This window comes from Vitis riparia, chromosome 15 (genome assembly GCF_004353265.1).
Source record: "Vitis riparia cultivar Riparia Gloire de Montpellier isolate 1030 chromosome 15, EGFV_Vit.rip_1.0, whole genome shotgun sequence".
Classification (NCBI taxonomy): Eukaryota; Viridiplantae; Streptophyta; class Magnoliopsida; order Vitales; family Vitaceae; genus Vitis; species Vitis riparia.
Genome location: NC_048445.1, coordinates 5325130 through 5353100, shown reverse-complemented (window position 1 = coordinate 5353100; position 27971 = coordinate 5325130). Strand labels below are relative to the sequence as shown.

General features: G+C 38.9%; 3 protein-coding genes across 7 annotated transcripts; all 3 read left to right on the top strand.

Annotated features, from left to right (window-relative positions):
- The first annotated feature begins 214 nt into the window (after nt 1-214).
- LOC117932444 (histone deacetylase complex subunit SAP18) lies at nt 215-14154 on the top strand. The gene is made up of 6 exons (XM_034853698.1): nt 215-340; nt 1241-1273; nt 6784-6894; nt 13289-13384; nt 13710-13784; nt 13869-14154. The coding sequence occupies exons 1-6, from the start codon at nt 230-232 to the stop codon at nt 13899-13901; spliced, it is 459 nt and encodes a 152-aa protein (XP_034709589.1). The 5' UTR covers nt 215-229; the 3' UTR covers nt 13902-14154.
- Nucleotides 14155-14751: 597 nt separating this feature from the next.
- On the top strand, nt 14752-23957 carry LOC117932442 (polygalacturonate 4-alpha-galacturonosyltransferase). 5 transcript variants are annotated; one of them, XR_004654178.1, is made up of 13 exons: nt 14754-14920; nt 15002-15158; nt 16709-16743; nt 16845-16904; nt 17070-17207; nt 17345-17411; nt 17500-17546; nt 17777-18111; nt 18233-18590; nt 18959-19546; nt 19912-20280; nt 22401-22497; nt 23647-23957. XR_004654178.1 is itself a non-coding variant. In XM_034853696.1 (11 exons), the coding sequence occupies exons 2-11, from the start codon at nt 15017-15019 to the stop codon at nt 19850-19852; spliced, it is 1785 nt and encodes a 594-aa protein (XP_034709587.1). In that variant the 5' UTR covers nt 14752-14920; nt 15002-15016; the 3' UTR covers nt 19853-19915. The 5 variants fall into 5 exon arrangements, 2 of the variants coding, with proteins under 2 accessions (XP_034709587.1, XP_034709585.1); XR_004654177.1 differs by lacking the exon at nt 22401-22497; XR_004654176.1 differs by lacking the exon at nt 22401-22497 and having other exon boundaries at nt 19912-20324.
- A 166-nt stretch (nt 23958-24123) lies between these two features.
- On the top strand, nt 24124-27517 carry LOC117932443 (gibberellin 20 oxidase 1-D-like). Its single transcript, XM_034853697.1, has 3 exons — nt 24124-26452; nt 26575-26896; nt 27012-27517. The coding sequence occupies exons 1-3, from the start codon at nt 25884-25886 to the stop codon at nt 27273-27275; spliced, it is 1155 nt and encodes a 384-aa protein (XP_034709588.1). The 5' UTR covers nt 24124-25883; the 3' UTR covers nt 27276-27517.
- The last annotated feature ends 454 nt before the right edge of the window (nt 27518-27971 follow it).

Genomic DNA, 27971 nt, shown 5'->3' with positions numbered 1-27971 from the left:
TAATAGACCACTCATTTATAAAGATTGTAATGCATGTGATTGATAGTTAGGTGGGTGTGTATTTAAACTATAGCGATACAATTAAACTATTGGTTTAGAATTGACAATATTTAGAAGGAGACAGCATTTTGGTCTTCAGGCCATGGATCAGGCCCAAAATGGAAGTGAGCCCAATGGCCCGGCCTCTGCTTTATATGTGAGAACGCATAGACGCCCTGGAGAGAGAGAAATGGCAGGAGCCGGAGAAGGCCCAAAAAGAGCAGGGAGGCCTCTACCACCGCCGGGGAGAGGCCCTCCGCCGCCGCCTCGTCCTCGTTTCGAACCCGTCGATCGAGAAAAGGTTAAGTTTTGGAATTTGGAATCATAACTCTCGCTACATGTCTTTAACTCAACCGCGTGGTTAGTTCTAGGGTTTTGAAGCTTGACTCTTTCTCTCAGGAGTTTTATAGTGTTTTAAAGTTATTCTTCATGATTATTTGAAGTACTGATAATGTATGTTAACGGTATATTATCAGAATCTATGAATAATCTAGTGTATTTGTATTATGTTCTGTTTGGTTGCTTAGAAAATGCAGGAAAAATGGAAGATATTAAAAGAATTTTCCGAGCCTTAGATTATTTTGGTTTTTTTGGGACCGGAGAAGACTGAAATGTAATCACTTCGTGTTAGCTGTTAGCTGATTTTAGGTTAAATGTTTAGCTTAACTGGTTGATTTATAAAGCCAGAAATTCCTTTCCTATCTAGGCGTAGGTTTTTTTGCTATTTGGGGGAATGTGTCTACTTTTTGAAGTATAGGGGAGGCAATTAGAGATTCTATGATAAACTTGACTATATCTGGTTGGTTGGTTGTGTATAGCACGAGATTAGATACTTAGATTCGAGAGGGATAACATATCCTCTTCAATGTTTGGTGGGATAACATATCCTCTTCCATGTTTGATTTGGTCGGTGATGTCTTAGGTTCAACCAAACATGGGATTTCATGTCTTCATGTCAATATGATACCACTATATGTTTTGCATCAGTCAACTATCTTCCACAACGTTTCTCCTCTACTATGGCTTGAGACCAACTGTAAATAAGATATTAAAAGATGATAATTTTAAAGCGATAATTCATATCTTTGTTTGCTGATAGATGTGGGAATATCGATTTTTTTAATTATTATTATTATTATTTTTAAATAGTGCACTTTGAATCTTTACTTATGATTGATATGATTCTTTCCCTTGGGTGCAGACATGTCCTTTATTGCTTCGGGTTTTCACTAAGGTATGTTCGCCTTTTGGACTATAACCTTTTTTCCTTCAATTAGATGTTTTTGTCCTCAAAATTCTTACCAACATATTTCAGTTGAGTGTTGAAGTTATATCGCTCGTATCTTCTTTTAATGTTTTTTTAGAATGTTTGTCATTGTGCTGCGAATTAAGAAGCTCAAAATTTTCTTCTTGCCTTTTAGTCAATGTATTTTTTTTTTTGTTTTTTTTGGGGTTTCAATGTCCTTCTTTGATGCTAACTAGTAGAACATGGTGAATGGATGATGGGGTTCGACATTCACCGTTTAGGATTGACCATGCCCCTAATTGATGAGCACGTATTGAAGTCCACGCATTCCTTTGGTGTTTTTTTTTTCTTTTTTCTTTTTGGCTGATGAAATATTACTTTTCTGTGATGTGTTTAATAATCAGATATTGTGGTTTAGGTGAATTCTTTTTTGGTTTGAAGTTGTTTTAGGGTTGAGTATGAACTTGGAGAAAGGTGAAATTATGCTAGTAAAGGGGGTCCCTAGTATCAAGGAATCAACTTTTTTGCTAGGTTGTGAGGTGGTTAAAATTACTTTATACCTATCTTAGTCTTCCTTTGGGTGCATCTTTAAATCTTTTTCCATATGGGAAGTTGTGGAGGAGAGGGTTCTTAAAAGTTAGATTAACCATTATGAAGAACACTTTGTCTGGTTTGTCTGTCTACTAGTGGTCTATATTTATTATTCCAAGTGTGATTTGTGTGAAATTAGAAAAGATTCAATATGATTTCTTGTAGGGAGACAATTCTTTGGACAAGAAACCTGACTTAGTTAATTGATTAATCATGTATTAGAATAAGACAAACCTAGTCTATGCATTAGAAGCTTTTCCTTACTCAACACGGCACTTTTGGGTAAATGAAGTTAGATATATGCTATAGTTTCCCTTTTTGGGGTGCAATGGGTGATGCACTCCTCTGTGAAAAGAAACCTCCTGGGTTGGCATGGTTCTTTTGTGGGCAAGAAAAGAGAGAAAGCTTGGAGAGCTGCCCCCCTCTGCCTAATGTGGACCATTTGGAAAGAAAGGAATAGAAGGGCTTTCGACGATATTGAGAGGAACGATCAAGATATTAAATCCATTTTTTTGTACACTTTTGTGAATTGGGTTAGGGTATACATAGAGGATCATACATTGTCTTTGATAGATTTCGTTGACTGGCTAGCCACCAAGTAAGGGTCAGGCTTGCTCGTCCTTTTGTTTTTTGCTGATTTGTACTTGGTATACTACGTGTATACCCTTTCTCTAGCCTTTTGGCTCTTAATGAATTTTCTTTACCTATCAAAAAAAAATAGGGAGAAGCTTTGGAAATGGGTTATCTTATGCAAATTTGGTGAGGAAGAGGGAGGGTGGTGTTAAGAAGCAATGATGAGTATGAGATGTGGGGATGGGTTGGTGTGGAAAGATACTAAGGATGAGAGTTTCTTTGTCAAACTTTCTTTAGATTTTTGGAAGCAATTTTTCAAGTTCCTTTCCCAACTAAAGAAGTCTGGCATTCAAGGATCTCCACGGAATTGAGGCTTCTTTTAGAGGTGATTCAGAATACAAAGCAGCAGGAGGCCTCTAGTAAGCTGGTGTTGCATGTATATAAGGAATGATGAATCAATAAACCATATCCTTATTCATTATTACATAGTGGAAAGCTTATGGCATTTGGTATTTGGCCCCTTTGGAGTTTCTCGCTTGCTGCCAAGGTTGGTAAGGGAGGTTTTCTTAGGGTGAGATATGAATTTTGTGGGGGAAAAAGAAGCAAAATATGAAGAATGTCCTCGGTATGTTTTCTTGGACTATTCAACAAGAGAGAAATTTTAGGACTTTTGATTGGATGGAGCATTCAATTCAATCCTTGATAGATGTTTCCATGTGTTGCCTTTTTCTTTGATCTAAAGGTTCTTTGGGTTTTTTTTTTTTTAATGAGTGAGGAACCTTCCATGGTTGAGCCCTTTGAACTCCCCATGAATACCCAAATCTCGGGGGTGTTGATAGTACCTGCCACAACTAGCACTAGGTAATCCAGGACATTCAACCAATGATAGGAATTGAATTTAAGACTGTACCTCTACCACACATCCTTGCATTCCCCTTAACCATCCAAGCACCCCGACGAGCTTAAAAGGTTGTATGTGAGGGTGTGAGATGGTTTGTCTCTAGGCGTGAAGAGGAAGTCAACTTCAAAATCTCATTTCAAGAGGGAGCTTCAAAAGTTGGAATGCTTGGTTAATTATAAAAGCTCATTCAAAAAGAAAAGAGGCATTGGGAGGAGTAGTTGGGTGGTTCATGTTGAGCAATGAAGCTAAAAATTCTCTCTTAGAATGTTAGGGGGCAACAGGGAGAAGCAGAAGAGAATAAATCCATTGATGAGATCTTAGGGGGTTGATATTGTTTGTGTATTAGAAACTGAGGTGCAACAAATGTTTGTGCAGTTGGTGAGAAGTTTGGGAATCAAAAGATTCTTTGATTGGGTAGCAGTGGAAGCAAGAGGAGTGGTAGGAGACATTAGGGTTCTGGAATTGATGTATGGAAGAGGGAGCGTTCTTCATTTCTTGGTGTTTGAAAAACTGTAAAAAAGGCTTTGTTTAGGTCTTCTTAGGGGCCAATACAAAGGGGGAAGAGAGGATTTTTGGGTGGAGTTTTAGAGGACCCCTAATGTTTAGGAGGGAATTTCAATATGATTAGATTCCCTGGTGAAAGAAGAAACTGTCCTAGATTGTCTTTTGACATGAGGCGCTTTTCAAAGATACAAAAGACCTCAAATTATGGGAACCCCCCAACCCCACCTAAATGGAGGACCTTTTATTGGATGTGGTGGTCAGAATTTGTAGTCTTTTTCAAGACTTGATTGTTTCCTAGTGTTAGATGATTGAGAGGACTATTTTTTTGGTCTAACTCATAGCATTTTGCCTAAACTAGTTTTGATCACTCTTCCACCATTCTAGATGACGGTGGAATGAGGAGGGACAAATCTCCTTTAAGATTTGAAAATGTGGCTTAAATTAGAAGGCTTCAAAGACATGGTGAGGAGTTGGTGGATGGGTTATAATGCAAATGGCTCATTTAGTGACATATTGGTAGCAAAGTTAAAGGCTTTCAAATATGATTTAAAAAATTGGAATATAAGAGGTTTTTAGGAATGTCACAACTAAAAAATTTGAGGCCCTTAATCAGATCTTTTTTTTTTTAAGATTCAAAGGAGAGAGAAGTAGTTGTATTTGCCAAAGAATTTGAGGCAAGAAGGCTAGCAAATGTTGAGTTCCATAAGTGAGTTTCTTTGGAGGAGACTATGTGGAGACAAAAATCAAAAGAAATTTAGTTAAATGCGAGGGATACAAACACCGGATTCTTTCATATGATGGCCAATGTGCTGAGTAGAAAAAATCTTTTGTCCAAACTTAGTGGGAATGGGGAATGGCTGTTTGAGGATGCAAATATAAAGAAGGGAGTCTCCAGGGCCTTCCAAAATCTCCTATGAAGCGGGGGATTGATGTCCCAACATTATTGGGATGACTTTTGAAGCATTGGGAAGCGAGGGTGCTAGAATCTTAGAGGTTCCTTTTGCTGAGGAGGAAGTGTTAGTTGCACTGTCCAGTTCATGTTGGGACAGCTTCAGGGCCAATCAGTTTCACTATGGTGTTTTGGAAAATGAGTTAGTATTTTACAGAATTTGAGGTGATGGGTTTCTTCTGGGAGTTCTTATATGACCATTCTTTCAAAAGAAGCTTAAATGCTACTTTTTCTGTTTTAGTCTCATAGAAAGGCGTTGGGGAGGACCTATTAGCTTATTTGGGGGATTATATAAATTCCTGGGTGAGGTACCTTGTTTTTTTGGTCTTTTAGTGTCTTTTCATACATGGTGTATATTTTTTTTTCTGCCTTTTTAGGTGTTATTAATACAATCAATTTTTTACCTATCAAATAAAGAGGGAAAAATAAGGTCTTGGCTAAGTTCCTTCCTAATACACTAAAATAGGTGGTGGGGAGAGTGGTTTTAGTTCATCAACATGCGTATGTGGAGGGTAGGCACAATTTGGACGTAGCTATCATCGCAAATGAAGCCTTAGATTCAAGGCTAAAGAGCTCCAATAGCTAGGTTGTTTGCAAGTTGGACATTAAAAAGACATATGATTATGTAAATTGGGATTTCTTGCTAATGGGGTGATAAAATGTTGGATTAAATGATGCATATCTATGACGAATTTCTTTGTCCTAGTCAATGGGTTCTTGGTCAGTGTTTTCCAAAGCTTCGGGGAATTTAGGTAAGGATCTTCCCCCTATCTCTCCATTTTGATTGTGGAGGCTTTGAATTAGATTTCGAGGTGAGCTAGAGAAAAGGCTTCATTTTGGGCTTCAAAGTAAGAGGAAGAGGTGGTGAGGGAATGGAAATCTCCCATTTATCATTTGTTGATGATACCCTAAATTTCTAATCAAGATCACTTGGAGCATCTCAACTACACTTTCATGTAGTTTTGAGGCTATTTTTGAACTTTAAATTAACTTGGAGAAGTGAACTAATTCTAGGAAATTGGTGTTGGGTTGGGCCATAGGGTAGGGAGTCAACCCACCACATACTTGGTCCTTCCTTTGGTAGCTCCTCGCAAGTAATTGAGGGTTGGGGTTCGGTGGAGGAGAGATTTCATAGGAAACTGAGAGGCAATTTTTGTCTAATCTTTTTACACTTAGTTCAAGGAAGAAGTGAATCACTCCCGGTAAACATGGTTTGGAACCCATGGGTGCCAACAAATGTGGGCTTTTTTTTGCTTAGGAGGCCATTTGGGGAAGGATCTTAATACTTAATCAACTTAGAAGAAGGGGATGAAGTATTCTGAATAGATGTTACATGTATAAGGAAGAAGAATAAGTTGAGGATTTGCTCCTTTTTTGTTCCACAGCAAGAATTTTGTGCCAACTGATTTTTTTCTCTATCCAAAGTGGCATGGGTGATGCACTCCTCTATAAGAGGAACCCTTTTGAGTTGGCATGACTCTTTTGTGGGGAAGAAGCAGAAGAAAGCTTGAAGGGTTGTTCCCTCATGTTTGTTTTAGACCTTATGGAAGGAAAGGAATTAAAGGTCATTTGAAGATGCAGAACTGTTGGTTCAAGAAATCAAATCCTCTTTTCTGTGTAATCTTTTGGGTTGGGTGAGAGTTCATATAGATGATCTTCCTATAACCATGATAGGCTTTTAGATTAGTTGAGTACTAAGTAATGAGAGGTTGTTTTTTGTCGTCTTTCTCCTATTTTGCTTGCCTAACATTTGCTACCTGGATACATCATGTGTATCCTGGTGCCCCCTTTGTCAAGTGTTTTTAATATATACTTCTGTTTTGCCTATCAAGAAAAAAAAAAAAAAAGAGGGCACAACCCCTGTTCGACTGGCACTTTTCAATATAATCTCTGTTTGCTTAATTTTATTTTATTTTAAAAACTTGGTGTTCTATGTGGGAACAATACATTAAGCTGTGATTTGGTCTTGAATTTCTGTAGATTGGATGTCATCACTCCAAGGAAGACTTTGCAGTGAGAGGGAAGGAGCCCAAGGATGAGGTCCAAATTTACACATGGAAGGATGCTACTCTTCGTGAGTTAACTGATCTGGTATGTAGCTACTTTTTGAGCTGACCGATCTAGTGTATTGTTACTTTTTGAGTTGACTGATCCAGTATGTTGAAACAATGTTGTTGAGAGAGAGAGAAAGAAGAAAGACCTTAATTCTCATTAATGTAATGATCTACTTACAATTGAGAAATATATATATATACAAGGCTAGGAGTCCTAACTACCATACATGTATCCTATATTAACAAGGAAAGGTTATATACTATAAATACATTATATTCAACACTCCCCCTCAAGCTGGAGCATATACGTCATATGCACCAAGCTTGTTACAAATATATTTAATCCTAGGACCTCTGAGAGATTTAGTGAAGATGTCAGCTAGTTGATCATTTGAATTAACAAAACTTGTAGCAACACATCCTGATGTGATCTTCTCTCTAATGAAATGACAGTCAACTTCAATATGTTTGGTCCTTTCATGAAAGACTGGATTGGATGCAATATGTAATGCGGCCTGGTTATCACATATGAGTTTCATCTGTTCATCCTTTCCAAATCTCAACTCTAGAAGAAGATGTCTCAACCATATGAGTTCACATGTTGCCAAAGCCATAGCTCGATACTCGGCTTCAGCGCTAGATCTGGCCACTACATCTTGTTTCTTACTCTTCCAAGATATTAGATTACCTCCAATAAAAACACAGTACCCTGAAGTGGAACGTCTATCTGTGGGTGAGCCAGCCCAATCTGCATCTGTGTAACCAACAACCTGAGTATGACCTCTGTTCTCGTACAACACACCTTGGCCTGGTGTACTTTTGATATATCGAAGAATGCGGATTACAGCATCCCAATGGCTATCACATGGTGACTGTAGGAATTGACTAACAACACTCACAGGAAAAGAAATGTCTGGACGAGTAATGGTGAGATAGTTCAATTTACCTACGAGCCGTCGATATCTCCCGGGGTCTCCTAAAGGCTCCCCCTGTCCTGGTACAAGTTTGACATTCGGATCCATAGGTGTGTCTACCGGTTTACAGTCTAACATACCAGTTTCTTCCAGGATGTCTAAAGCATACTTCCTTTGGGAAAGGACCACAGCAGAACTGGATTGAGCTATCTCAATTCCCAAGAAATACTTGAGTTTCCCCAAGTCTTTGGTCTGAAAGTGGGTAAAAAGGTGTTGCTTTAGTTTCTGAATACCATCCTGATCACTGCCTGTAATGACGATGTCGTCCACATAAACAACCAGATAAATACACTGCCCCAAAGAGTTATGATGATAGAAAACTGAATGGTCTGCTGTACTGCGAAGCATGCCAAACTCTTGAACAACAGAACTAAAACGGCTAAACCATGCTCGAGGAGATTGTTTCAAGCCATATAGAGAACGGCGTAACCTGCATACTAAACCAGACTCCCCCTGAGCAACAAAACCAGGAGGTTGCTCCATATAAACTTCCTCGGCAAGATCACCATGAAGGAAGGCATTTTTAATATCCAATTGATAAAGAGGCCAAGAACACATGGCAGCCATGGAGAGAAGCAGACGAACAGAAGCAATCTTGGCAACCGGAGAGAATGTGTCACCATAATCAGAACCATAAACCTGAGTATAGCCTTTAGCAACTAAGCGGGCCTTAAGGCGATCAACCTGACCATCAGGACCAACCTTAACTGCGTAAACCCAACGACAACCAACGGTAGATTTACCCGAGGGTAAAACAACAAGATCCCAAGTGCCATTAGAGTGCAGAGCAGCCATTTCATCCACCATTGCCTGTCGCCAGCCTGGATGGGAAAGAGCTTCATGGGTGCTCTTTGGAAGAGAAACAGAGGATATAGCAGAAACAAAAGCAGAATAGGGTGAAGATAATCGATGATAACTCAAAAAATTGTAAATAGGATGAGGATTACGAGTAGAGCGAGTACCTTTCCGAACAGCAATGGGTAAGTCATTAGGAGAAGGCAGAGCCGGGGTAGGTGAAGCCGAAGGGATAGGAAGTGAGTCAGCAGGTGCCTCAGCAAAAGGGAGAGGAGCAACGACACGAGGGCGACGATGATAAACCTGAAGTGGCCGAGGAGGCATAGCATCAGGTGGGGAGACAATGGGAATAGGCAAGACTTCAGAAACAGGAAGAGACTCAGAAGTGGTGGAAAAGAATGGTGAGTCCTCAAAGAAGGTGACATCAGCGGAGATAAAGTATCGATGAGTCTCAAGGGAATAACAACGATAACCCTTCTGAAGTCTAGAGTATCCCAAGAAGAGACACTTCATGGCTTTGGCGGAAAGCTTGTCCTGTCCAGGAGTGAGAATATGAACAAAGCAAGTACAACCAAAGACACGAGGAGGAAGGAAATAAAGTGGTTGGTCAGGGAAGAGAAGGGAGTGAGGAATCTGATCATGTAAGACAGAGGAGGGCATACGATTAATCAAATAACAAGCGGTAAGAACAGCGTCCCCCCAAAAACGAAAAGGAACATTGCTATGGAGGAGGAGAGTACGAGCTGTCTCAACAAGATGTCGATTCTTGCGTTCAGCTACCCCATTTTGTTGAGGAGTATGAGCACAAGAAGACTGATGAAGAATCCCATGATGAGACATAAACGAAGTAAATGGGGCTGAAAAATATTCCCTGGCATTGTCACTGCGTAACACACGAATAGAAACATTGAACTGGGTTTGGATTTCAGCATAAAATTTCTGGAAAATAGAGAATAACTCAGTTCGATTTTTCATTAAAAATAACCAAGTACATCGAGAATAATCATCAATGAAAGTGACAAAATACTGAAATCCTAAAGTAGACGCAGTCCGACAAGGACCCCAAACATCAGTGTGGACAAGCTCAAAAGGAGACTTTGCCCGATTATTCAAACGCTTTGGGAACGAGACACGAGTATGTTTCCCAAGCTGACATGACTCACACGGAAGCGACGATAAAGTGGAAAAACGAGGGACCATCTTCTGGAACTTGGAGAGACTAGGGTGGCCCAGACGATTGTGAATGAGGAGAGGAGCATCAGTGGAAATGCAAACTGCAGGAGATGAATCCGAGGTGAGGTGATAGAGGCCTTGAGACTCACGTCCTATGCCAATCGTCTTCCCCGTACTCCGGTCCTGCAAGGTCACAAATTTATCAGAAAAGGTAATAGAGCAATTAAGAGTACGAGTGATTTTGCTGATGGAAATAAGATTAAAAGGACATTCAGGAGTATAAAGGACAGAAGTGAGAGGTAGAGAAGGCAGAGGAAGGGCCAAACCAATACCTTTAGCCACAGTTTGAGAACCATTAGCTAAGGTAACATTAGGTAAAGCAGAGGTAGTAGTAATAGAGGAGAAAAGATCCTTATTACCAGATAAGTGATCAGAAGCTCCAGAATCTAGAATCCAGGGTCCAAGAGAAGATGTGTGGGTAAGGCAGGCAGAGGCATTACCAGGCTGGGCAACAGAGGCAACAGAAGCCTGAGATGCGGAAGAGCTCGGAGCTTGAGGCAGCGGAGAATCAGAGGACTGGGCCACATGGGCAGTGCGAGGAGGTCGTCCATGTAACTGATAGCAACGATCGCGAGTGTGGCCAAGTTTATTGCAATAGGTGCAATGAGGACGTTGACCTCTACCTCGGGTACCACTACGGCCTCCTCGAGAGTTAGTTTGAGAAACTAACACAGAAGAATCTGAAGTGCTATCAAATGGCAAAGTCTGAGTGGAGGAGATACGGAGGAGGCGAGCAAACACATCATCCAAGGACGGAACTGATGAACTACCAAGAATCTGATCGCGGACAGGCTCAAGATCCGGACGGAGGCCAATAAGAGTAAGAACCATGAAGAACTTGTCAAGCTGTGTTTGTTGAGCCCCAACATCAGGAGTAAGAGGCATCACAGTCAAGAACTCCTCCTTAAGAGAGGCAATCTGGCCAATATAAGTAGATAGATCCAAGTCCTGTTGGCTGAGATGGACAATTGCAGAAGCCACCTTATAAAGACGCTGGATATCATTCGTATATAATCCTTTGGCCTGAGTCCAAAATTTAAAACAAGTTTTGTAGGCCCGAAGATGAAGAAGAATCTTGGGATCAACCGATTGCCATAATACACTACATAACTGTGCATCTATCTTCCTCCACTGTACGCGGTCAACCTCAGGGATATCTGCCTCCTGTGTAATCAAGTGATCCTCATATCCTTGACCCATAAACCAAAGTTCAACAGACGCAGACCAGGAAAGATAATTGTCACTGCCAACCAATTTCTCCGAAGTAATCATAGGAGATCCAGATATAACAACGGAAAAAATGGAATTTTTAGTAGTCATATCTACTTATCTGAAGAATGAAGTATGTTTGGATCGAAGAGAGCCCTAATACGGCTTCAGATTGCGGCGTGGCACCACCGAAAAAGGGAGACGGCCTCAGATCGCGGCGTGGTACCACCAGAAAGGTAGAAGAACACTTCCCAAGGCACGTGCAGGGATTGGAGTGGAGAAAAAGTAGTCGGAGCTTCGCCGGAAAGGCTGTTTGGAGGGCCGACGGAGACAAAAATCCCCAAAAGAGGTATGTGCAGGGCTCGGATGGGAGAACCAGGGAGGTAGGGAGGCTGGTCGGCGTCAGGCGAAGCTGGAGGAGGAGGCGCGTCGCCGGAAAAGGCCTCACGCGCCCTCACGCGCCGGCGCGTGAGATTCAGTCGCCGGCCGGAAATTTGCGCGTGGACGGCGCGTGGATGGGATTTTGGTGCCGGTGCCTTCACAAAAGTTGTAGATCTCCTCCAGGCGCTCCTTCTGGTATAGTCGGTGTCGGAAAAATACGTCGCCGAAAAAGTCGCCGGAAAAGCTCGCCGGAAAATTCGCCGGAAAAGTTCGCCGGCGGTGAGTAGTTTCTGTCGACGATCCGAATGACCGGAAAGTATTGGAAGATGGGAAAGGTGACCGGAATGAAACACGGTCACCGGAAGGTTTCCCGGAGTTGATGACACGGGAAACAAGAAAGAATTAGGTTTTCTTCCTTGGCTCTGATACCATGTTGAGAGAGAGAGAAAGAAGAAAGACCTTAATTCTCATTAATGTAATGATCTACTTACAATTGAGAAATATATATATATACAAGGCTAGGAGTCCTAACTACCATACATGTATCCTATATTAACAAGGAAAGGTTATATACTATAAATACATTATATTCAACAAATGTGTTTATTCCTTACTACTCTTTTTTCTGTCACCACCTCCTCACCCACCCCCCACCCTAAATATGATATACAATATGCATTTATGAAGGGGTTTTGATTTTGGTGCCTTTTGAAGATTGAAATTATAATATATTCATGATCTATTAAAAAAAAAAGAAATTATAATATATTCATGGATTTGTTTCATTTGTCATCTAATTCTTGAAGTGAAGCTTTACCTTTAATATACTTTTTATATATGTTAGCTTGCTATTTATCTATCAAAAAAAATATATGTTAGCTTGCTATACACTGGATTTAAATTTTAAGATAGCTTAACATGATTTGGAGCTATGTTTAACTAGCAGTCTCGAGTTTGTGTCTCTGGCTTTAAATTTTAAAATAGATTAATATGATTTGGAGTTTATGTTTAACTATCAGTCTCAAGTTTTAGTCTCTTCTGCTGCTACTACCCCCTTCTATTTGTCTATTGCTGTTGGTTTGTCTATTTGTCTCCTCACACAATGCAGCATGCCAAATGTGAAAGAGGTTATATACATCATGGGTCCAAGGCTTAAGCTTTCCAGAAAACTGGCAGTTTAACAGTATGCATTATGTTACCTCTGCCTGCACATTTACATATTTATTCATTATCTTTTATTACCTAAAATGTTCACTTGCAATGCACATTACAGGTGACTAGTAATAGAAAATTTCAGAAAAGAAAAAGACGGAACAGGGAAGAAAAGGGAGATTAGATGATAGTGTTTGTCACCAGATTCTAATTTATAGAATGTGATGTACTACCAAAAAATGGAGGAAATAGTTTGATTATCTGCATTAGGGGGGGCCTTCTGTATGCAAGTACTGGATTTCAGGGATGATAATACCCAACCAACCTTCATGCCTCTATGATGCAATGGTGCTAGTCAATGTCCTACACAATTTAGACAAAAAATAGGATATGTATATATAGGATATTTAAACCCTTTCTATGTCTGTTAAGATCTGTTACTTGATCTCTTTGTTTAATATTTATAAAATCCATGTATTATTCTTGGTCCTATACATATCCTATTTTTTGTCTAAATTGTATAGGACATTGACTAGCACCATTGCATCATAGAGGCATGAAGGTTGGTGACTTTAGTATGTTAAACCCTTTCTGTCTGTTAAGATCTGTTATTTGATCTCTTTGTTTAATATTTATAAAATCCATGTATTATTCTTGGTCCTACGGTTGATTGTGCTCCTTTTTTAGGTCAAAGAGGTTGCTCCTGCGGCAAGGAGAAGAGATGCAATACTGTCCTTTGCGTTTGTCTATCCTGATACAAATGGCCGCTTTGTGCTGAGAGAGGTAAATACTTCCAAGGACTGGGTATCATTCAGCTATGTCTTTATTCACTTGTGTGATTGTACAGATTTGTATTGATGCATATGTAGACAGATTCACATTATCACCCATGATGGAGAATGTCAACGTATCTTCTTACTTTTGAATTATGGTTAGGTTGACAGGAATGCAAATTTTTATCATTTGCAAATCTCGCTAAAAAAAAAAAGAGGAAAGCATTCACTTTTTCAGTCTTATTATTAGATCTTGGTTGCTCCACTGGTAGATAAGCATAAATGACATGCAATATAAGGCTCTGATTGTTGATATCTCCATTGTTTGATGAAAGGTGGGCAAGACATTTTCTTATGGAAATGGGAAACGACTAGATGATGGCAAGGCATTAGCTGAACTTGGCTTCCAGGTAAACAGAAAAAGTCCAAGGACAGCAGCATGCATTGTTGACTCCTTTCCAAATTTGTTACTGACTTATATCCCACATATGCAGATTGGGGATTACCTGGATGTGGCAATTCTGTAGGGACTAGAGAGAAGGTTTTGCCGGTGACTGATCTTCCGTTTAGTTTGCTTGGGAAGGAGGAAGCCCTGCAATTCATATGTATCTAATCTTTTGACATGTAGATGCCTCCAAATATGAACATATTAAGCAAATGTCACTTCTTAATGTTAGAAGATTCTTATCACACTCTGGTGTTACATCCAAAGTGAAGAAATTGTGTAATGATGTGTTTGGTGCGAAAAGTCTGAAACTTTTGTTGGTCATTATTTGTTTACATTGTTTTGTGCTTTTTATTATTGTCCTCATCCGCCCATCCATATGCCTCAATGTAGTTCTCTCTAAGTGGCTTTTGTATTGACAACCACGCGATTGGGACAGGTTTTATACCCACAATATTATTCCAATATCATCACTTATATCCTGTCCCACATCGAAATTTCAGCAAATCAACCTCCCTCTACTTCCTAATTCCATCTCCTGGACGAAAGGTTTTTACCATTATCCTATGATGTATCCATGAACAAATGAAGTTTCACGTTCTTACTAAATAATGCTATGGAAAGTATGCAAAACCTTTGCTATTATTTTCTGAAATATCAATTTTTTTTTTTTTTTTTTTTAAATATAAATAAATCCACCTCCTTGAGACTTGAAATTATACCTTCCTCTAAGCCTCCTCACAACTCATAATTTTATGATAAGGTAATCAAATTAGTCATGTCCTTGTTAACCGTGGTTGGATTCCTCTAGGGGATATAGAGAACGGGTAAAGGAGTCGGAGGTCCGTTTTATCACAAGTGGGCCGGGACCCAGCAAAGGCAAGAACCGCCGACATCGATAAGATCTGGGTCAATATCCAATCATGGATTTTTCCCTCACTCTCTCTCTCTGTCCCTCACCTAGGGCTCTTGGTTTCTCTCCCATACTCCCACTTTCCTTCATTTTCACGCTAATGCATTCTCCTGGATTCTCAGCACCCAAACACTCCAATTTGCCGCATCTCAAGACTCTCAGACATAGATCCCTCCTGGAACTCCCTCGTAATTCTCAATTCTCATCACATTTCTCTCTCTCTCATCTGCATTCCTAATCTCTTAATCTTTCTTTCCTCTTCTTTGCAGGTTTCTGATCCCAAAATGGCATTGAGACGGGGATTATCCGGTGCGGCCTTGCAGAGGAACAGACCCAGCCGATCTCGATTGCCTCTGGCCATCGTCATCTCCCTTTCGTTACTCGCACCGTTGATTTTCTTCGTCGGGCGCGGCATCTACACTATAGGTGAGTTCTTGATCTCATGCTATGGCATTGGCCGTCATTATGTAAGTTGATTTTCTGATTATTTTACTAGTACTTTGTATGGGCTTATGCGACATTTTGTGTTGAAATGGACATTGTTTGTTATTTAATTATTCATTCATCATTCTTGTCTCAAGTAATTGATAGAATTCAGGTTGCAAATTGGATTTAATTTCCATCCATACAATTTGAAATGAATGCCAAGTTGAGTGAGAAGAGAGCTAGACAGTTATAGTATAAATTTTTTACCGAGGGGACTGAGTGGAGCTTTATGATGTTATATCTTGATGGGGTTTCACCAGATCTTGGGGGATATTTTCTTATTGAGTTTAAGTACCATAGTCTTGCTGATTTTGACGAAGATTTCATGATCTGCTTCTGAGCTTGTTTGGAAAATTTTTTGAGAAGGAAGAACAGTATGTGAGGAAGCTTATACTTGGTCTTTAGGAGTTTTCTAGATGTCTGTTTAATTTGTATTTTTTCTTTCTATTTTGTTAATTTGTCTAGTTGTGTAAAATTTATATCGAAATGTTTATAAGTTCTTTAAATGCTATGCGCATGGTTGCTTCAAAATCTCTGAAATTTCATGTTTGAACCAGTGAAAGTGCAAGAAGAAGGGTGAAAAGAGTAAGAAAGAAAGAAAAGAAAAAAAGAAAGAAGGAAACTAAAAAATAAGTTTGAGCCTCATATATTTTTATTGGATTTTTATTCCATTCTTTTTACTCTTGTGTATAGAAAATATGTAAGTATTTAAATAACTTTATTATATTTCATTTTTCTTCATATTTCATGGCAAACCAAGCAAGGGACTTTGAGATTTCTTCTTATTTTTCCCCTTCCCTAATACTAATACTTTCATGATCCATATGTAGTGTTAAGGTTTTGTGAATATTTGTTTCACTGGGAAGCCTGTTGAATGCTAATAACAGAGATGGAGAGAATGAGCCACCAAACAATATTTTATACGTAGTGGACTTATGGAAAATTTTCTGACAGTTTGAATAGGGGCTTACTTTCTCTTATCCCTTTCTCAGTGCATGTGTTTTAGTCTAATATTTCTGGTAATTTGTTATAAAGTTTGTTCTATATGATTGGGGGTTGATGATAGGTTTAAGGTGGTCATAGCTTACTAGTTTTCAAAATGAGATAATAATATAGGGATCAGATGCTAACTTGTGATTGTGCTATAGTCTGCTTCAGCACGAATTCATGGACTTATTAGTGAATCCATTAAAACATCTGGATAATGAGTTCTGCTTTTATCAATTATTTGTAAGGTTTAAGGTGGTCATAGCTTACTAGTTTTCAAAATGAGATAATAATATAGGGATCAGATGCTAACCTGTGATTGTGCTATAGTCTGCTTCAGCACGAATTCATGGACTTATTAGTGAATCCATTAAAACATCTGGATAATGAGTTCTGCTTTTATCAATTATTTGTATTTCTTCAACTTCATCTTCTTGTATTCCTTGGATTTTTTCCATTTTAACTTACAGTTCAAGTTATACTGATTCATTCTGCTTATGCAGATCATGCTGATGTGACAAGTAGCTCTAGTAAACAGGTAGCTTCTTTGTACGTTTTATGCATCTGCTTCTTAAGCTTCACATTTAACACTGATGGCTTCTTATTTACCAAGACAAGAAACAAAACATTTGCTGACAGGATATAGATTGGAGAGAAAGGCTTGCACTGCAACATTTTAAATCCCTCCTTTCCAAAGAGGTAAATGGAAGTTGATAAAGATAGCATCATTAGTTTATCAGGTTATGATTATCAATTCCTATAATTAGAAGTAGCTTTTCCATTGTAGTTTTTTTTTCTCCCTTTTTTAAAGCTTTTCTTATTTTATCCTTTTACATTGCATGCTAATTAGACATAAATTCTTAGGTCATTGATGTTATCACAGCGACGACAGATGATCTGGGGCCTTTTAGTCTTGATTATTTCAGAAAAAGCAATTTGTCTGCATCGTGGAAAGTTGTTGGCCTTGGGACTTCAGTTGAGAATAATGCTTCTTCTTTAGAGGTTTGGATATCTTTGTCATCTTTTAGCTGGAATTTCTGCTGACTGCCATTTTTCATACATATGTTATGATGCAAAACCATGTGAACTTACAGAGGCTGATGCATTGATGTGTTTTGGTTTGTATTTTTGTTTAAAAGCCCAACCAAATGGGTCCAGCTGTCAAACAAGAACGACCTGGAGGCAAACAGGATAAATATTCAGGGGGTAAACTTTTCGTTAGATTTTTTATTGTATAATTGTTTTGCTTGAACGTTGGTATAAGCTAAAAAAATGGCCTTTTCGTTCTGTGCAGGTGATCACTCTCAGTTCATTGATTCACCTGCAAAACTTGTCCGGAGGGTAATTATAATGCTTGATATGATGTTTGCTTTAATTATGATGTTGATTATTTGGGATCTAAAAAATTCCTCATTGTCTGGAGACATTCCATATGTTTGTGAATAGCAATAAAGGAATTAAGCTTCATAAATAAACTATTTTTTTTATTTTTATTTTTTTACATTTACATAGTTCTTCTGTATTTTATGTGCATTACTGTTTTAATTTCATGAATATAAGCATTTCCACAGCAATTAAGGGAGAAAAGACGTGATAAACGTGCTGTTGACTTGGTGCGGCAAGATGATGAAGCAACAGTAAAACTTGAAAATGCAGCCATTGAGCGTTCCAAATCAGTAGACTCTGCAGTTTTGGGGAAATACAGTATATGGAGGAAAGAGAATGACAATGAAAACACTGATTCAACCGTACGCTTAATGCGGGATCAGATGATTATGGCCAGAGTATATGCAACCATTGCGAAAATGAAGAACAAGCTTGACTTGCAGCAAGAGTTACTGGCACGGCTCAAAGAAAGTCAACGTTCTTTAGGAGAGGCAAGTGCTGATTCTGATTTACACCACAGGTATTCGAAGTTTTTGGGCTATAATGTCCTTGAGCGTGTATTATCACCTTCATTTCTTCCTGTTCTCCATATTAATGGCTCTAGTACTATGCTTTCTTTTTTATGTATAATATGCCTTTAGTGCACCTGAGAAAATCAAAGCTATGGGTCAAGTTCTGTCAAAAGCAAAAGAGCAGTTATATGACTGCAAGCTGGTCACTGGGAAGCTGAGAGCAATGCTTCAATCAGCAGATGAACAAGTCAGGAGCTTAAAAAAGCAGAGCACATTCCTGAGTCAATTAGCAGCCAAGACAATTCCTAATGGAATCCACTGCTTGTCTATGCGCTTGACCATTGAGTACTATCTTCTTCCTCCAGAGAAAAGAAGGTTTCCTAGAAGTGAGAATTTGGAAAATCCAAATCTTTACCATTATGCTCTCTTCTCTGATAATGTATTGGCTGCTTCAGTTGTTGTCAACTCAACCATCTTGAATGCCAAGGTGAAGTGGTGGATTTATTTACTTTATACTGGCATCTTTAAGTGATCTTCTTATCCTAGACTTAAAACACCAGTATTAGTATCCCCTAATTTATCTACATCAATTTTTCTTGTTTTATAAGATATTTGAATTTTTAGCCCCCAATCTTTTTTGGTTCCCTATTTATGTTAAACCCCGCTCCATTAACTTGTTCCACTTGTATGGTTAAGGTTGGCATACCATTCTGGGTTTAGGTTCATATGCAAGTTGTCACTCGTTATTCTTCCATTTGTCCCTTTTTTCTTCATATTTTGGAGGAAAGCACAAAAGGGCATCACATATGTTCTTCCTTTTTCATTCACTAAGTATGCTAATACCCTTGATTGCAGGAACCAGAAAAACATGTATTCCATCTGGTTACTGATAAGCTGAATTTTGGAGCCATGAATATGTGGTTTCTGTTGAACCCCCCAGGAAAAGCAACCATCCATGTGGAAAATGTTGATGAATTTAAGTGGCTTAATTCATCCTACTGCCCAGTTCTGAGGCAGCTCGAGTCTGCTGCTATGAAAGCATTCTATTTCAATCAGGGGCATCCCAGTACTCTGTCATCAGGCTCTTCTAATCTAAAGTACAGGAATCCAAAGTATCTCTCAATGCTTAACCACCTGAGGTTTTATCTCCCTGAGGTTTATCCCAAGTTGGATAAGATTCTGTTTCTTGATGATGACATTGTTGTACAGAAAGACTTGACTGGATTATGGTCGGTGAATCTCCATGGGAAGGTGAATGGTGCAGTAGAGACCTGTGGTGAGAGTTTTCACCGTTTTGATAAATATTTGAACTTTTCTAATCCTCATATTGCAAGAAACTTTGATCCAAATGCTTGTGGGTGGGCATATGGAATGAACATTTTTGATCTCAAGGAGTGGACAAGAAGGGATATTACTGGCATATATCATAAGTGGCAGAACATGGTAAGTCTTTGAATAAATCTCGTTTTATTTGCATGCTTTGTGTTTTTTTTTTCTTTTACAAACAATTTTTTTCATGCATGTGAATGTTTATGTTATTTGACTGTAGCAGGTGATGCTGATAGGTACTGCTAATTTTTTACTTTGTCCATTATTGGGGGATTTATCCTCTTAGTAGTATGCAATGCTTTCTCAGTCCTTATATTTTCCATGAAATGACCTGAGGTTCTCCATGTACAGTCAAATTTCGTGTTATGAACTAATATCGTTTTGCTGCCACAATTTTGAATTCAGTGTTACAAGAGTTGAACAAGAGTACAATCTGTATATATTGTTTCTAAGTTACTTGTTTCTGATGGTGGTGTTAGAATGAAGATAGGACGCTATGGAAGCTTGGAACATTGCCCCCTGGGCTGATTACATTCTATAGGCTGACCCATCCAATTGAGAAATCTTGGCATGTGCTGGGCTTGGGATACAATCCAAGCATTGATAAGTCGGATATCGAGAATGCTGCAGTTATACATTACAATGGAAACATGAAACCATGGCTGGAGTTGGCAATGACAAAGTACCGGTCTTACTGGACAAAGTACATTAAATATGATCATCCCTACCTTCGCAGCTGCAACCTAAGTGAATGAATGGGAACACAAAAGATCAGCTAAGGGACAGTGGGATGCACCTTCTTTGCTCCAACCTAAGTGAATGATTGGGAATACTGAGAAGCAGCAAAGGTACAGTGTTATGCTCAGTGAGTGTGATTCTTTCCCCAATGAAGGTCAGTTTGTTTTGATTTAGTGCACAAGGGGAAGTGGTTTACCTTTTCTCTGTTGCCTTTCCCTTTCCTGTCCCCACATTGCTAATTCTTCTTTGTAATTCATTTTAATTAGTTCCTATAAACGATGTGCTGCATTGACCTGTAAGAACTCCCTTCTGTATTTGGTTGTGGAGTTAGTTTGATTTGGCAGAGAAGTAAACCTCATAATTATGAGGATTTGATTGTGAATTATTCTGTATTCTTTATACTTACTGCTCATCCTTTTTGTATAATTTAATATGGGGATGAGTTCAGAAATTTAAATAGTCAATGCTTTCTCTTAACAAACCACAGTAGGTTGATTGCTACTCCCTCTGATTGTTCTCTTATCGTAGTTTTCCTGACAATGGAATTGAAAAAAGGAAAAAAAATCTCGGACTGTTGTTCCTGGTTCATTTTTATCGCTAATGAGATTTGAGGGATACAATTCATGTTTTCCAGCTGTCATATAGTATACAGATGGAAAAAACCAGGTTGAGGTTGAGCAAAACATTTCAGCGTTCTTCAATTTTTTTTCCCTTCTTTTGAATCTACTTTTCTGGTCCTGCTGAATGAACCCACTGAATGTTGGTAAACAGAAAGTACACGAGTATGGAGCTTTATTTGTTATTCTTTATGGCTCATGAGAGGCTTATTTGTTTTGACTTATATGTAGGAATTTCTAAATAGGGATAGTGTGTCACTAATCATTAATGAAGTTGTATGCATTTGGATGATTAATGCTAAATAGAAGAACAATGAGGGAATGGTGATTATAGTTTCTCATTTGAAATGTTCTGTTAAGTAGTGGTCTGCTTGTTTATCCTTCTGGTCCCTTGTGATTTGTCACTGTTTGGCTCTAAACCTGCATCGGTCCTTTGACTTACATCGGCATGAGGGGGGATATCTCAAATTTTATGTAGTTGTTTAGGCTGGATAAATGAAGGATTTGAACCATAATATATGAAAGATCCCGCTAGGTCTTATTAAAAAACTTTTCTTTTTCCTTTTTTTAACTCTAAATCTCATTTAGTTGTGTTGGTTTTTAGTTGGACTGTCAAAATTGTGATTTGATGTTTGAAGTGAAAATTTTCCAAAAATGTGTGGTTCTGATGTGAATGTTAATTGGAGTATTTATTGTCATTGTTGATGAAATTATGGACCTTATGATAGTAGATCTGCTGTCTTACCCAATGGGTCAGTGGTGGTCAGTATATCTAATGATCTTTTTTATTTTTTATTTTTGAGTTCTATAGCTGCAGATTTATTTGATATTGTAATTTTTTTTCATGCTTTAACAAGCATATTCACTCCTATAGTCTCTTCACCTCCACTCTGGGGTGCATAGATGAGGAAAGGAAAGATTATTAAAAAACGAAAGCAAAAATAAATAAATAAATAATGAAGAAAGGTTGTATTTCTTAATTCTACCAATGAAAATACACCCAAAAAACCCCTCTGAAAATAGGTGTTGTGAGCTATATTGCCTGGTAGATGTATGAATTTTTATATTTTTTTATATTTCATAGACACTGTTCTTGCAGAGCTCTTTTTCTATTTGAGCTTGATTGCATCACTAGCTTTATGAGTTGAATTGGTATGTGTCCTAAAACAATCATGTGCAAATCCAATTCAAAAAAAATTTGGTGGCTCATTCGGTTTTAGGAAATGAAGACAAAGGCAGTGATAATAGCTTTAAAAATTCTTTAAATATCTCAATTTGACAATCTTGAAAACCATAATATAGGGAACCCCATAAATTGTGTTCTGAGTCTCAAACTTAGATCTAGGAAACAAGTGAGACCCAGCTGCATTAGGGGAAAGGCACAAGGGTGGTAAGGCCCCCCTAAAATGGAAAGTTTTGCTATGTAAATGTTTTTGTGGTTGTACCTTGTTCAGATTTGGTTTGTCGAATCATGCATGTGGGTTGATGGTGCATCTATATCTGCTAGGCGTACTTAGTTGAATGATCAAATTGGGGTCCACGGAATAGTTTCTGTTTATGTGATTTTCCAGTTACCCAATTGGGGCTTTATCTTTTCTGATTTCCTAATGCAGGTCCCAAACCAAATGGTTGCCATGTCTTTCATGTGGGGCATCTACAGAACACAACTGTTCACACACATTGTTGAATCATGTTAGAACTCAACTTAGGGTAGGTTATGATGCATGGTTTACCCACTTATTGTCACACTCTTTGAGTCTGATGGATATCATGAACACTAGTTGTATGTTTGAACAACCTAAAACTTGATTCTTTATGATATTTGCCTATAAACTGCATCATATTTTGTTTATTTATGTTAAGGTGTCCATAAGCCTTACCTTGGATTATGATAACTTTGGAGAAAAGTATAGATTTCTTTCCAACAAGCCCCGAGCCAGATTAAAAGCCAGAAAAGGGATGAGTTCCAAAGTGCAGCCAACACCCATATTGTGGGGTTAGATGACTCAACAAGACCAGACTCTAGGGCATTTCAAGTACATTATGGTGTCACAAGCACTCACCCTAAAGCTACACATAAGTGCCCCAATCTGGTCTTTGAACAACAACTTTCCCAAGCAGTACTTCATCACCAGTACTTTATTGAACTTCTCAAATCTGCTTTCCTTGGATGTGATGTGATTCTGTCTCTCCTTGGCCTTATTCTAATTCTCTATCTTCACTTGCATAAGCCTGCCTTTTTTAGTCCACTTCCATGCACTTGCCTTTTCCTTCCTCTAACTTCCAAAGCAAAAAATCTAATTGGGATCAACTTTGCTCCCCATTATCTTTATAAGCCCTCAAGCCGCCCCCCACCCCCACATCCCCCCACCCCCCACCCCCATCAGCACATCCACCAAATATTCCCTAACATAGCCAAACATCTAGGCATCGACCAAACTCTAAATCCACACCATCCCATTGGATGAATAGGGAGAACTACATAACTCAACTAGTTTTGTCTTCAATGTGTCTATCAATGTCACAGAAGTTGCTTTGTGAGGGGTCCTTAGATGCTCTTCCTTTTAGTGGCATATAACATCTTTGCAAACTCACCCTAGTAATTGCCACTAAAGGCAACTCAAATTGGTCTTCTGCTATACTACCCAAATATCTTAGTTTTTACTTTCCTTGCACTGTTTTTTATTTTAATATTGGAATAGAAGATCCATTGCTGTAAGTGAACTGTCAAAAATCTGTTATTCTCAAGATGATTAGATGATTAGCTTAAGGCAGGAGATTATGATACTTTTGTTTGACATTGAAATGATCGAAAAGCTAAAGCTAGGAATTAATGCATGGTGGTCTTATTGAATACAGAGTACAAGATTCGGGAGGGATTCTCTACATGGCCCTTACCTCTTTTGTTCAACAACAAATCAAGACAGATACCTTTTCAAAAGTGGGATTGATCCATCTCCACAAAGCTTTGTTGGGCACATGCCAGAATCCCACTGCCTAATGGATGCTCAAACTCGAATTTTGACAGAATTCTTTCTTGGAACCTTGAGAAAATTTATTTTTTCTTTCACTGACTGTGGAATGTCCTCGATAAATATATAGAAATGTCTTGTAAGTGATCATGTATCATCCATGATGACTAAGATACTATAATGTGCCTTTCCTTGCTACTTTCTTGTTGGTTTTACTTTGTTCATAGATGCATACTTTGTGTGTGAGTGATTAATGACTTAACTTTCTAACTCTAGCTAGATTCGAGGAGAAAATATCTGTTGCCTTTTCCTTTTTTTTCTTGTTAGTCGTTTATAGAAGCTTTTCCCATACCTCAAGGCAAAAAAATTAGAGTAATTTTTGAAGCCATGAGTTTTTGTTTTCCTTCCTGGGTAACCATGGAGTTGTAAAATTTCGTTAGTTACAAATGCATCCATGTGTTTTCCCTTATGAAAAACGCTGGAAAAGCATTTCTTCGTAGACATACAGAGTTGACAAAACCTATGATGACAAGAACCGAAAACAAAAGAGGATGAACAATTCAAAATTGGCTGTTATTTGACCTGGTACAAAATAGGCTCTTCTTTAATTGTTGACTTTGCTTTCAATTGGCACCCCTTGTGGAGTTGCTTGGGGCATGGGCTCTCACTCACATGTCTGGTTTCCATTAGATACATGCTTCAAAAAGGCCTTTCCCCATTTTTTGGCTGTAAGCCTGCGAGTGTGAAATTTGCAGTCGTATTTGAAGAGTCGTATCAGAGTGATCATCATGCCATGTTGAATTCACATGTTTATGCCAATTTTAGACTGTAGGGTTTGTAAATATATAAAGCTCCGTCCATTCCCTCTACTGTTTGGGGTTATGGTGACTTTTGTTCATTACCCATCGTGTCAACAAACACGTTAATTACAAGTTGTGGGAACCCTGGATAACCAATGGCCACCCACAAATTTTGATCATGTAGTTAGATCTCTAAGATTAATAATTACTCAAGACCCCAAGTCGTTTCCAAGAATTCCATGTTCTCTTTTCTCAACTCGTGGCCTGACCAACCGGCCGGCCACCATTCTTCCCGTCTACCCATTTGGGAAAACATACAGAATGATGTGAGTTTAAGTTGAAAAGGGTTTTTGCACCCCTGTTTTCTTCTTATGGTGGTATATGCATCCACAATTAAGACCGAAAAACCGACAAATTTTCCTCATAAATTCAGATTATTACACCGTAAATTATTGTCCTAAAGAATAAAACAAAATGAGCGCCCACCAACATGATGCAAGTTGTGTTTTTTTTCTCCACACAAAATCAACTTGGAGCCTTCAATTTTGTGGGTGGGGGGGCCAAAATTTGTAAAGTCACAGCCCTGCTGCATTGTAGCTTTTTGGTCTTTTGATTCCTAGTAACAATCCATGCCTAAAATCAAACACCAGCCCCTCAACCCCCTGCCCCTTTTAAAGGGTCACATGGATCTCCCCAGAGGGGCGTCCCCTGGTATATACACTGGCAAAGTAGTATATTTATGTACTTATTACATAGCGATAAAAACACCCATATATGATTACTAATAAAAAAAAAAAAAAATCCCTCATTTCAATGTGTAGGATCTTGTATGGAAGTTCCGTACATAGGAATCATATTGTGACAAAAAAATGGAGTTGGTGGAAGAAGGCATCCAAGGATGAGAACCTCCTTTTTCTCAAATTGAGCCCTTTTGGGCCGTTTCCACCGTGCATACGTTATCGTAAGGCCGTACGTATATGCCTTGGGTGCCTGAATTCTGATTAATTAGTGTATGCGTATACTAGTGTAAGTAATTAATATAGAGTTTATGCATAGCAGACGACCAAATACAGAGGACTGGAATACGGGCTTTTGAGAGAGAGAGAGAGAGAGTTTGAGAGGGATAGGAATGACGCAACAGTGAATTTCCATTAGATTCCAATTTTTGTTCACCGACTTCCCCAATGAACGGCCTTGGCTTTTCTCTCCTATCTCACCTCTCCTCTCATTACTTATATTAAACTCTCCCCTCCTTTGCTCTCTCATTCACCACCTTCTCTCTTTCTCTCTACCACCATACTCCTAACAAACACTTTTGAGTCCAATGGCAATGGAGTGTTGCACTTCAACAATGCTAATGCCTCCTCCCAGGCCTCCCCTGAAGCCCCTAGATGAAGCCAATACTCAACACCAGTCTCTAGTGTTTGATGCCTCCGTTCTTAAATACCAATCCACCATACCATCACAGTTCATATGGCCTGATGAGGAGAAGCCCTGTGCCAAGCCACCTGAGCTTCTTGTTCCTCCCATTGACTTGGGAGGCTTCCTCTCTGCAGATCCTCTTGCCATCTCAAATGCGGCTCGTCTTGTCAATGAGGCATGCAGGAAGCATGGCTTCTTCCTTGTTGTGAATCATGGTGTGGATGCACAGCTTGTCACTGAAGCGCATAAGAACATGGACTTCTTCTTCAACATGTCACTCTCTGAGAAGCAAAGAGCTCAGAGAAAGGTTGGTGACCACTGTGGATATGCTAGTAGCTTTACCGGCAGGTTCTCCACCAAGCTCCCTTGGAAAGAGACTCTTTCTTTTCGATATTGTGATGATGATCAATCCTCAAGGATCATTGAGAAATATTTCTCAAATGTGATGGGCGAAGATTTCAAACAGTTCGGGTAAAAAAACCTTACAATTTGATTCAAATAAACTATCCTCTTTCCTCTTTCTCCATATTTTGTTTTCAGATATAAGACTTCAATGTTTCCTTTTTTTTTTTTTTTACTTTCATCTTTCTTAGGAGGGTGTACCAGCAATATTGTGAAGCCATGAGCAGACTCTCTCTTGGGATCATGGAGCTTTTGGGCATGAGCCTAGGTGTTGGCCGCGAGTATTTCAGAGAATTCTTTGAAGGAAATGATTCAATAATGAGACTAAACTACTACCCACCATGCCAAAAACCCAATCTAACTCTTGGAACCGGGCCTCACTGTGACCCTACATCATTGACAATCCTGCATCAGGATCAGGTGTCTGGCCTTCAAGTGTTTGTAGATGAAAAATGGCACTCAATCAGTCCCAATCCAGAAGCTTTTGTTGTCAACATCGGTGACACATTCATGGTAACTAAGATAATCAACAGTTGTTTAAGTCAGTAAAGCTCTCTCTCTCCCCCACCAATTCCTTATTCTTGAATTTGGATTATAAACAGAGGGTTTTATTTTTGTGAACTTTCAGGCCCTATCAAATGGGATTTACAAGAGTTGCCTGCACAGAGCAGTGGTAAATAGCCAAACTCCAAGGAAGTCTCTGGCATTCTTTTTATGCCCAAAGATGGAGAAGGTGGTGAGCCCACCAAATGGGCTGGTGGACGCCAACAATCCAAGGATATATCCCGACTTCACGTGGTCATCGCTGCTTGAATTCACGCAGAAACATTATAGGGCCGACACGAAAACCCTCCATGTCTTCTCAAACTGGCTTCAACAGAAAAACAACTGAAAAGATGCAAGTAACCGGTGATTGTGATCGCTCCATATATCATCCGATAGGACTAGGAAAGTGACATGATAGGTTGGGACTTGCCACTCTTGGGTTGGAGGAGAAAGTCAAAAGATAAACCAAAGAGGAAAGGCCACTTCTGTTATTAGCTCTTATGTTTTAGTATGCAAAGAATCATATTAATGAAGCCATTTGTGTAGCAATAAAGACCAAGCTCCCATCTATACATTCCCTCTTATTTTCTTCTCTCTCTTTATCTCTCTCTCTCTCTCTCTCTCTCTCTCTCTATATATATATATATATATATATATATATATATATATATATATATATATATATATATATATATATATATATATATATAAAAGATTCACTCTCATATGCGGTAAAAACTCATGAAAACTAATGGATTCCTCTTTAGTTTACTCTTGAAGAAGATTTGAAATTGATTTGATCACGTATAACAAACAAAGTTAACTTTAAGCCTTCCATGCAGTCTTTGGTATGAGGTAAGAGGCAAATGAGGTCAGCTAAAATGACCACGGCTATGGTTGTGGGTGTGGGAGCTACCACATCTCCGCCATACCATGTGAAACAATTATTCCATGCCATTTAAGAGAAAGTCGAAAGTTGCTTGCCTCATTGCACACACTGGAAAATTTGGAGTGCTTCCAAGGACAAATATCCACCTCTATT